The sequence below is a fragment of the Cynara cardunculus genome (assembly GCF_001531365.2).
Source record: "Cynara cardunculus var. scolymus isolate 2C chromosome LG 9, CcrdV1, whole genome shotgun sequence".
Classification (NCBI taxonomy): domain Eukaryota; kingdom Viridiplantae; phylum Streptophyta; class Magnoliopsida; order Asterales; family Asteraceae; genus Cynara; species Cynara cardunculus.
The window spans coordinates 5,698,986-5,711,191 of NC_037536.1; the positions used below are offsets into that span (position 1 = coordinate 5,698,986).

Below are 12,206 nucleotides of genomic sequence, written 5' to 3' on the forward strand. Positions count from 1 at the left end.
CATCACCACATGTCTTCTTCAATCTTGACCAAGTCACCTCCTCATTGATAGGTTGCAAAAGGTGAAAAATACTATCATTAAACATGATAGGAAAGCCATTACATCATGGTACAAATAGAACTCTTCCAAGTCTCATCATCCCATAACTAGGTCCAATCTTCCATGCAACCAAGTAATTAGATTTGAACTTAGCATTAACTYCCAATAATATCCAAGGATATGAATATCATAATTTTGTTCAAATCCAACTAGATGCCAAATTTACCAACAATAAAGAGTTTTTGTAGACAATAATTAAATTCTTAACCTTTCATCACCTCTTAACATAATTTGGATCAAAAATATAGGATAGGAGCAAAATGGGTACCAAAAATATAATAAAATAGGGGTAAAGAACAACAAATAACTCTCACAAAATGAGAGTTATCAACTATCGAGACGCTTTAAAATGAATTATGAAGTTTATATAGTTTTAAAAGGTAAACCGACACTAATGAAATTTTACAATGGAAGTAAAGTGTCATAATTGAAGTTAATAATTATTGAAGCACTTTAATTAGGAGCGGGGAATGTTGCAAAATGGTAAATTGACGTTATAGGACATCGTAAAGCTCAAGACTTGGGTTTAACTATATTCGACGGAGAGTGATCGAGCAGAATAAGGGATGACTTTACTAAAATTACTAGGTTTGACTTTATTGACATAATTGACTTTTGAGTTGATTTTTAGAAGAAAAAAAACCTAGTCATTAATTGGCTATTATGTTTTACTAATTGTAGGTTATCGGGGATGATTACTAGGCAACCTACATAGTCAGCTGAATCTTAATGAGACTTTAACTGAGATGTATGCTTATGTACAAATTATTTGAGCATTATGTTACCCTTATGTACATGTTTATGGGCTTGATACATGTATATGAATTATTATTTTGGGTTGTGTACTATTTGTTTATGGGGTTTTAAACATAAATTAACATGTTATAAATGGGTTAATATTTTTGTCGAGTATGAGCATGGGTCAAAAAATCATAAGGGATGACACATCATAGGGATGAGTGATCGGCCAAGGGAGAACCGTATAACCTGGGGAATACCGATGACGTAAGACCCTAACCCGACGGGAATTTAAAGAGATCTCATTATTATTTTAAAAAAGTTTGAAACAAATGTGCATATTATTTTATTAGGAGTATTATTTGTTTTATGCATGATGAGATAGATATGATTGTGTACAAAAACCATGAATTCACTGATTTTTGTAAAACTAACTATTAGTATGCATCTCAGGTGCAAGAGATTCAAGGATGGACAAGGGCAAGGTTCTTGCCTAGAAAATTATATTACTGTTATATTTCGGATGTTTAGCGTTGAGTTATTAATTTTATTTAAATTTTGTAAGACTTCCGCTATAATATGACTTTATTAGCCGCTAAGTTTTAAATTTTTAATATTTTATTACGTGACACCTTGTAATTAATTTATATATTTTAACTTTTACTTTTTTATTTTAAAGAAAAATTATCAAGAATCTATTTAAGATGTCTAAATATAAAGTTCAAAAAAAAATATAATGTAGCTTTCATTATGTGCCAGTCAAATACATGGTCAAACCAGTTTTATTAAAATCTTTATTATTAAAAAAAATTCTTATAAGGAAATAAAGTTTTACAAGATACTAGCATCTCCAATAACTATGTTATTTTAGAAATTTTGAAGATCTGTGAAAAACTTGTTTTAAAACAATTACGTCAAAATTTTCAGTAAAAATAGAGAAAATATAACATATCTATGAAACCATCTCTAATCGAACACTAAAAACTCAAAAATAGAGATGTTTTTATTTTCAACCGAACACTAAAACACTAAAAACATAGAGTCAAAAATGTCATACCTCTATAATTAAATATTAATATTTTATTCAACTTTTATTATTATATATAGATTAATAGCTTAATTCATTAAGCCATAAATAAATATATTTTATTATTATTATTATTATTATTATTATATTAAAAATATTTTTAGTGTTTTTAATATGGGTGAGGATATATGCATCCCTCTCTATTAATAAAGTGCACCTTCTTCTATTCCATAGGTCAAAGTCAATTAATAATTTGTTTTCAAAAATTTATGTCTTATAAATTTATGTTTTATAATTTTTTTCAACATTATTTTCTAATTTTATTTTTATAAATTTATGTTTTATATTAAATTTTTGCCAACTAACTATTTATAAAATTCAAATAACTATAAAATTATTTTTAATCGTATTGTTAACGTCTTAATTAATTAATAATATATATATATATATATGTATTTTTTTAAATAAATATTTACAGCTATAAATATAAAATAATTTAATTCAAAAAATATCATCAAAATAAGTTAATTAATAAATCAACAAATAAAGTACAAAAAATCTTAAAATATTACAACTCAATCAAGTGAAGTAAATTTCGTAGTACGATTACTTGATAATAGTTGTCTGTACTTATTATTCGAGTCATGTACAGAGCAGCTCATGCGGCTGCACAATCATATTTAATTCAAAACCAATTTAGCACAATAGAAGGCATCGGGTGCCCTTATGCCAAAGATTTTTTGACGTAATGATTACAGTTAACGTACCTAATTGTAAAAGTAACATGTTTATACCATGACGGAGGACTAGATCGAAGTGGAAAAAATATCAAACTACCTAACTTGTTAAAGAATGTAATATCACATTGTATCTTGAAGCAAATCAGCAAGCCCGTTTCAAAAACATCCATCCGATGCTCATTTGGTGTAAATGAGTTCAACTTAAAGAAGTTCAAGGAGTTATAAAGTTGATCTGATGTCATAGTAAAATACATATCATTTCATTTAACTAATATTAAGTTCATTAACATTTTCCAGAAGTCAGTTTTTTTTTTCTTCCAACCACCTCTAAGGTTGTGTTTTCAAATTTTCTTTCTATATATTTTTGTTATAACAATATTGTGTGTTACAAAAAGAAAACATAATACAATTTAAAACTAATTTATATTTGAATTTTTAATAAAAATGATGAGTTATTTTTTGAATTTTTAGAAATTATTGAAAACTGATGAAATTATTATTTGAATATTCAAAAACTTAAATAAGAACTGATTAGTTACTTTTTAAGTTTTGAAGTCGAAAAAAAAAGATTATTTTCTGAACTTTTAAGTTCTAGAAAGATTAATGATATATTCTATGAAAATATATATAAAATAAAAATTAAGAATTTGCATATGAATCTTTAAAGTTTTTATTTGATTTTTATAAGGACAAACAATATGACTATATACATATGGTTAAAATTTGTAAATTATAAATAAATGATATATTATTTTTTATAAATAACAAGACTTATTGTTTTTTCAATTTATTGATTTTAAATTTGATTAATATATAATATAAATATAAATTATAATTACTGTAAACTAACAAATTATTATTATCTATTAATTAAAAAACAAAAAAAATAAGAGAGTAAAAAAGAATATAAGAGAGAGAATTTTTTTTTTTAACTTTTAGGCGTTTTAATATTATTTATAAGTTCTTTTTTGACTTCTTAATAAGGAAATGTGCAAATAACAAACCTTTTTAATATTTTTTTAAGTGGTCATATTAAAGATCCCTTTAGAAATGATTTAATATTGTAATTATCATGGTCAAACATGGTTGATGTCACAGGGTCCCATTTGGTGGGTTTCATTACCTTCTCTAACAACCGTAGATCAATCTGACACGTCACATAATTGTACGGATCTAATTTTTTGTTTTCGTAAACAACAATTTAAATTAATCTCTTTTACCACGCAATAAATAATAAAAGTTAACCAATTTCCAGAGCTCATTTTACTTAATCCAGAACGACTTTTGTCATTAGATAGATAAAGCCGATATTTTTTTATACTATGAAGTTAATATAATTTTTAATTTTTTAATTAATATATTTATATTAGACATTAGACTAATCCATAATGAGCTATATTTAAAATTATATTACAATTTCAATCGTAATTTTACATTTCTTATTCAACTTTGTTTTTTGAGTTTGTTAGCTTGTATTGTATGTTATCATTTCGTTTTTACTTGGTTTAAATAAATACACTTAGTTAGATTATAAAATAATGTATTGAAGTTTCAACCCGACCAATCCAACCCAGCTTGCACAGTTTGGGTTGGGTTGGTTTGTATTTTGTTTGCGTTGGGTTGAAAATTTTCAATTCATAAACATTGAGTTGTATTGTTCAAATGGATTCAACGCAGCTAACTCGACCCATGTACAACCCTATTAACTCCAATTTTCATAGAAAAGAATTGAAACTCAAAATCAGATCATTCTCAAAATAAATATTTGTATATTTTTACTTTACTTTGTTTCAGAACAAATATCTCTTTTAAAATTAAGTATTTTATTTTTTACTTTACTCTTAAATATGAAGGATATAGATTTATAAGTTTCTCTTATTAAAGGTACAAATATCACTTAGATGATGTTTGTTTTTTAAAATGTGTTAAAGTCTGAAGTCTGATTTCACTTTTGATTTTTAAGAGGTGGTGTTGAAGTTTGAGATCTGAATCAATCAGACTGGTTGTTTTTACATCTGAAGTCTGAAATCTGAATCAGTCATATTGGTTATAGCAATGTTTTTGTTTCAACATGGATTTGTATTTCTTTCTTTCAAGGTTTTAGTCAAATAACAAAAAAAAATTAAGAGTTTTCCTTATGGTGGGTGGAGTTGAAATCAGTTGTATTATGAAATCTGAATCTAATCTGTCGATTACAATTTTATCATGAGATTCGTAGAAGAGAAGATTAGGATATCAGCAAGAGATGGTGATCTTCTTCGTCACCTTCAGATTTTGATTATGTATAGTGTTGGTCGTGAGAAGAATCGTGGATCATTGTAAGATGGGTCATCAGTGAGAAATAGTTGATTTAGGTATTAAGTGATAGGTTTAGCATTTGAAAATTCAAAGGAAACATCATTTAAACTCTTATTTTGAAAGAAAAAAAAAACAATCTAAAAATAGAAATGTTTAAACAATTCAAACTTAAGAGGTGATTAAGTGGAAATTTCAAAAAAAAAAAAAAAAACAAACACGACCTTAGCCTCAAATTGAATGTCTTTTTCATTGTTAACATTTATTGTATGACATTTTTTTTACATTATTATTCAGTCGATTGAAAAAGCATCATCCACATGACCACAAACTGATAAAACTTATAACTGTAATCACATTCATAACAAACCAAAAATACAGATTTATTGAACCAAAAATCAAAAAAACAATTCAAACCATTCAAACAAATCTCCTCTATAAAAACTATTGATGAACAAAAAATGCCAATAAAAGACCTACCACTTGGTTTATATTGATTAAATTAAACCTTATTGCAAACTTCAACCATTTTGTTAATAAAATTTAAATTTTGGTGACCAATTAGCAAATAAACAAAAGTTTGTTGTCATTTTATTTATTATGTTCAAATATGAGGACAAACAACTTGGTTCATATTCATTTAAATAAAGGGCTTTGTAAAGTTAAAGGCTTTGTAAAGTTTAGAGACCAAAGTTGAAATTAAACAAAAGTTCATTGTATTTTTTTTTTATTAACTTGGATATTCAACCCGTTATGCGAGCTGACTAATTCCAAGACGACCACCTACTTTGCAGATAGCCCAGAGTCACCGCATTTGAACCTCCGTGGCCACAAGGGGATTTTTATTTTTCCTTGGATTTGAACCTGTGACCTGCAGGTACTTTTGACCTTTGGAGCCAAGCTCAAACCAATCAGGCACCACCTTTGTGGTTATATTTTTTTATTAACCTGAATGTCCAATCTGTTATACGAGTCGACTAATCTCATGACGATCACCTGTATGGTGATTCCAACCTCGGTGGTCATAAGAGGATTTTTATTTATTTCTACTTGAATTTGAACTTGAAACCTCTAGACATTTTTAGTGTTTGGAGTCCAAGCTCAAACCAATTAGACACCACCCTTATGATTAAATTATATATTTTGACTTTTGATCTTTGTATTTTTTTTTGTATATATTATGTTTTAAATTATAATGTTTGTGTTGGATTATAATTTATTTGTTGTTATTTTACTGGTATTGTAAAGTGCATGAATTATATTAATAGTTATTCTGTTACAAATAAAAAATAACATGTTTTTGACAAATATACCCACAAATACAAAAATTATATAATAAAAAAACACAGTTATTTTATACACTATATAGATTATGTTCGATAACCATAATCTAACTTATATTTTGAATTTATCAAAAAACTCTATTTAATTAAGTATAAAATATCTAATAAGGAAGATAACTAAAAAAACCATTTCAGATGGCTTTTCGGTAAGTCTAACTGCTTTATTTCATTTTTTTCCCATTATACTGTTCATATGTTAAAATAATATAAAAAGGTGATGTTTACGTACCTTTTTTTTTTTAACGAAATGATATTAATCGAAGATTTTACCACTTTAAAGAAACAATTAATGATACTTTCAGTCAAAATTTAATTTATGAGTTAGTTTATAAACGTAATTTTGATTAAAAGGGTATGATGGTCTAATAAATTTGTTGAAAACCCAATATTTCTTTTTCCATCACAAATATTTTAATTTTTTAATATAATATATAAATATATATATATATATATATTAAATAAAGAAATAAAAATAAATAGAAAAATGCAATGGCCCACCGGTTATTATATGGTCCAAAGTTTGACTGAGGCGTCACTTCAATCGAGGCCCCTCTTCGTTGAATATCGAGATACTACTTGTTCCCTTCTTTAAATTACCATATTGCCCTTTCTCCTTTTTGATTTTTCTATATCTTCTTCTCCTCCTTCAATGACCAAACTACCCTCCATCTACCAGCCACTTACCATCTTATAACCAAAACTCATTTATTAATTTAAATCAATTACTTTTTCTCCCTTATTATAACAAACATTTGATTTTTATTTTATTTAATGAAACGATTTATATTGGTTTTTTCGACAATTGAAATGCACGTCATTAATAACGACTATGATATCCACCGGTACCCCTAATAAAATGGTTATGAAATAAGAAGAAATGGATGTTTTTTATATTGATTGTGAGAAAAAAAATCATAAAATTAAATATGAAACACGACTAATTTCAATACATTTTGATGTATTTTGACATGAAGTATAAGGTTTCAATTTTGATTTTTATTAAGTAGTTATTTTTTAGGGTCATGGTTCAAATGTCTAAATTTGCTCGAACCATGCCAAATGGATGTTGGACTGATTTCGTCAAAAATGTCAGATACCATAGTGGGAGAAGCATACACGTAATTCGAGGTGGAAATGAAGGGCAAAAATGTCAAATTGGATAAACAAGAAGATTTTTCCTTTTTTGTGGTGATCAAATTGTTGAGGACAAAATAGTCAAAGTTGAGTGAGTAAATCCATTTATGTTGTATACAAAGTGATAACAATAATGACATCTTTCCTTTGATTGGTTTGACTACTGGAACTCTCTCTCTCCTCAAATCTCTCTCTCTCTCTCTCTCTCTCTCCCAAACAAATACACATCTGCTTCCCAAATGCACAGTACTACTACTCTTTGAATCTTTTCCCCCAAACTTTTCCTCTCTGAAAGATCTCTAAACTCCCCCTTCTCCCTTCTGAGTATTTCTAGGGTTTGTTCTTCACAAATCTCACAAGTTCTCAACAGATTTCACAAATCTTGGAAGAAAGATTTGTGGGTTTTCTAATTTGTGTTGTTTTAAGACCACCAAGATCAAGAAATTGGAAATAATCAAACACCCAAAAAAAAAACCATTTCTTTTACCAGGTCAGCTTGTGTTCCTTGCTCTTTTAGATCTTGATTTTTCAACTTTTTCCAGCAATCTCTTGAATTTTTCTCTTGTTGTTTATGTCTTGTTTGATTTTGATAGAAATGGGATGTTTTTGAACCTGGGATATGATAAAGATTACAGCTTTCACATCTCACGGATTGAATTCATGCATTAATTGCAGTTTCCAGTTTATCTTCTTGATTTTTGAAAGATATGTTCTTCTTCTATATCTAGGTTTAATTTGATCTACTGATTGTCTTGAAGCCCTTCAAGAGTTGAATTTGATGCTGATCTAATAAAACACACAGTAAAACACAAATCTTTGTGTCTACATATGTGCATAAAAGTAGTTTTCTTTTTGATACTTATTATCAGTAATTATACAAGTATCTGTTCTTAATTTGTATACTGGTTTTAGGAAATAATTTGGGGGTTTTTTCAGCTTTACACAAATTCTTGAAAAAAGGATCACAATTTGAGGTTTTAGGGTTCTTGAAATTTCTTAATTTCAGATTTACAATCCACATAGTTTAATCTGATAATTGGCTTTTGATTTACAATGAAGCAATTTGTGTCAATATTTGAAGTCAAAATATAGACTTTCTTTGAGCAGAAAAATGGTTTCAAGATTTTCTTGATATATGTTTATGATTTCATGATTTTTGATACATTCTGCTTCTGATGTTCAAATTTGTAGCGATATAACTTGGAAAATTCTTGAATTTGAAGACGATGGGGTGTTTAACGGTGCTAAAAGGGAAGAAGAAGAAGTCGAATCCGAGCATTCATGTAAAACGAATCAACCCACAAGACCCAACCCCAACCACATTACCCGAGCCACTAACCCAAGCTCGAGGCCTACAGTCCGCACCACCAAGCTTTCGAACCAGGGTCAGACCGGTTCAACCGAGCCAGACTACAAACACAAGCCGTATGCGGGCATGGTCCGCTCCTTCAACCTTGGATACAGCCGAGCAAGACGCATTATCCGCAGCCGAATTTGAAGAACACGAAGAATCCAAAACCCGCGGTGGTGGGTTGCCGCCCGTCCCGCAGCCTTTGCCGCTTCCTGCACCCCATTCCGCTAACTTGAAACCCATGGGAAGCTTTAAAGTTGGCAGCGGCAGTGGGCCGCTGCTTCCCCTCAACGCTTCCGGCCCGCTGCCATTGCCGCCGTCGGGACCCCTTCTGCCGCCCACGATCCCCTCATCGTTACCCGCATCAGGAACTCTTAAGAACTTCTCGTTCGAAGAAATTGCAGCCGCCTGCCGCAACTTTTCACCTGATCGATGCGTGTCTGAAGGTCTTTCATCCGTTATGTACAGAGCTTCTTTCGGAGAAGACACTTCTAGCGTCAAGAATCACCAAGGCACCGTTACGAGCCTTCATCCTTCATCTCAGGTAATCCTTTAGGCTGCCGCGTTTCGTTTTAATAGAAAGATCCATTGTATTGTAGTGACTGCTTTTGGAAAGTCTCATGATTGTTAGTGTTTTTCAGGGTTTGAAGGAATTCGTTAGCGAAGTGAACACACTAGCATCATTGCAGCACCCGTACCTTTGTAAGTTGATCGGTTTTCATGCTCGTGAAGGATCCGATAGGAGGATGCTTGTTTACGAGAGGCTATTTCATGGGAGTTTAGACCGGCTTTTGTACGGGAGAACCGATGGTCCGCCTATCGATTGGAATGCTAGAATGAAAGTCGCACTTTGTGCTGCTCAAGGGCTTACGTTTTTGCACGAGGAAGGCCCGTTTCAGGTAATCGAAGATTTGTCTTTTTCGTAAATTTGAATCCCCGAATATGATCAAGTAGTGTTTGCTGAGTGTTTTGTTTTTTTGTTTCTCAGGCAATGTTTCATGAATTTTCGACTGCAAATATACAAATCGACAAAGATTTTAGCGCGAAGCTATCGGGATACGGCTGCATAAGTCACATTCCCGAGACTGACATCTCGAATAGTTCAGTTGTAAGTTCTTCCTCTCTAATGTCTTCATTGTATAATGAGTTCAAGTCACGAAAACAACATTTGGGGCGAGTTTGATACTTGGTGACGGACAATACAAAAACTTATTGTCCCCACCTTTGATGTGACATTATCCCGGGAGATGAGACAAATTTAGTAAATTACTAAAGTACCCATGCTAAATTAAAACCCTAAAACTTTGTATAATTCTTTCAACTGCCAGCCTCACTCTCGCCCGTTCAGTCATGTCAAGTCTCTTCTCGTCTTCCTAGCAAATGCACTTTTGGGTCGTGAAAAAGTTGGTCCGTTTAGGCTTATGCTTAGCTTGGAAAACTTGGTCCTTTGTCTTTTCCTTTCCGTTCACACTTTTGCACAAGCCATGGGTCTTTATGGAAATAGCCTTTATGCAAACAGCTCTCTACCCTTCGAGGGTAGAGGTCGGAACTGCATACATCCCATCGCTTCCCGACCCAGCTATTAAGATATTGGGTTTCTTTGGTTTAGTTTTTGCTTTTGAGTAAGATATACTGGGTACGTTTGGTTTCATCCTGTATGTGAGCATGAGCTATACTAGGCTCGAGTTGGCTTGCAGGCCCAGATGTTCCCTATTTGTATGCGTATTTGTTGACTTACTATCGAAATGTGGTTCAGGCTATGGCGAATCTTTCAGTAGAGACGCTTGAGAGAGGATTGTTGACCCCGAAGAGCAACGTATGGAGTTTTGGGATCGTGCTTCTTGAGTTGCTTACGGGCCGAAAGAATCTAGATTGTCGTCATCCAAAAGAGGAGAGAAACTTAATCAAGTGGAGTCGGCCTTTCTTGGCGGACGATAGTAGGTTGTCACTAATTATGGACCCTCAGCTAAAAGGGCGGTTTCCGGCAAGGGCTGCCCGAACAATGGCGGACATAGCTCAAAAATGCCTTCAAACCGATCCATCAGAGAGGCCAACAATGAGAACGATCGTTGAGCACCTGAAAATCATACAAGAAATGAAATTCTCGTGTCGGTTCCCGTTGCAAGAACCGTGCACGATTAACCGGAAACACATGGCGAAATCGCTTAGTTTGAACGGTATCATTTATCCAGCCCCGAGATTGAGTTACTCGCCATCACCACCACCACGGCTGCCGGTGCTGCCGTCGTCTCTCCCGCCAAGAAACTGTGCCTCCAATCTGACAATGGAGGGAGTCGTGGAGCGTCAAGAGAGTCGAAGATCATCATCTTCGGCTCGACGGTCCAGTGTAGAAGGGTTTTGAATGTTAATAGAAAGATTTATTTATTTTTGATTATTTTGTTTTTGTTTGCTTCCCCTCTCCTTTGAAGTGAATCTTACCAGAAATAGAAAGGTGGAAGATGTTGAATTTCTTTGGGATGGTTTTTAGGTCTTTTTTTTTTTTTTTTGTAGATATCAAGTGTTTTGGTTGGTTGGTTGGTTTATATATTAGAATCAGTTTTCTTGTATCATACAAATATTATTGCTTCATATCTTTCTATCATTTTAATATATGTTTTTCACACTTTTTAATCTCCTGTCCATTCATGAATTATGGTTTAGAAGAGAATTGATCTTCTATATCTTGATGCATCTCAGTAGTGTTGATCTTCAATTATGATTGATCCAAATGTGGAGATCTTTTCTTACCTTTTTATTCATAACTTTTCTTCTCATCGGAACCTGACTCTATATATTCTTTTACGAACCTAATAATTTGTACATATCTACGTATGAAACAATATTGTATAGACACTGGATTTTAACCCCTTTAATCTTCTAAACAGTTTCCTATTCTAGATGAATTAATGTACCGAAGAAAACAGAGTCACATGTAACCGGTGTAACCAAACGTGATTTTGAAGAAAACAGAGCCTCAGTTGAAGATTTCAGATGAAACAATGCCCCCATCAAAATATTTCGTGAAACAACTTCATTTCATTGGTGATGAAACAACTTATCAAACCCATTTTCTTTTATCCATTCTTTCACAGATTACTTAAAATTCCTTTCACTGGTGATGAAATGGGTTGGACGACCTTGATCTGTTCACACAGTTTCTAACTTTAACAAAATTTGCAAACGATTTCCCCCCTATTATGCAATCAAATTCATTGTTACAACATTGCAACTCAATCCTAAGAATCCATGATTTCATCTACGACCACGACATAATCAATGGCAAAAAGGTGATTGACGATTTATCTTGAATTTTATTTTTAAATAATTAAGGGCAATCAAGGGTAAATTAGGAATAAATAATACATAGAATCTCGATGTTTTAATTAATTAATATTTTTGAGATATTCAGAGGGAAATCGTCTCCGTTATCATAAACTTTTCATACAAATCACTTACTGGTATTCGAAGAAACAAGGAAA

General features: G+C 31.6%; 1 protein-coding gene across 3 annotated transcripts; it reads left to right on the forward strand.

Moving 5' to 3' along the window:
* The first annotated feature begins 7,605 nt into the window (after positions 1–7,605).
* LOC112518345 (probable serine/threonine-protein kinase PBL11) lies at positions 7,606–11,294 on the forward strand. 3 transcript variants are annotated; one of them, XM_025125997.1, is made up of 5 exons: positions 7,606–7,866; positions 8,600–9,271; positions 9,369–9,626; positions 9,716–9,835; positions 10,484–11,294. In XM_025125997.1, exons 2-5 carry the CDS (start codon positions 8,603–8,605, stop codon positions 11,087–11,089), a joined length of 1,653 nt encoding a protein of 550 aa, XP_024981765.1. In that variant the 5' UTR covers positions 7,606–7,866; positions 8,600–8,602; the 3' UTR covers positions 11,090–11,294. The 3 variants fall into 3 exon arrangements, with proteins under 3 accessions (XP_024981765.1, XP_024981764.1, XP_024981763.1); XM_025125996.1 differs by having other exon boundaries at positions 7,607–7,866; positions 7,970–9,271; XM_025125995.1 differs by having other exon boundaries at positions 7,607–7,866; positions 8,568–9,271.
* The last annotated feature ends 912 nt before the right edge of the window (positions 11,295–12,206 follow it).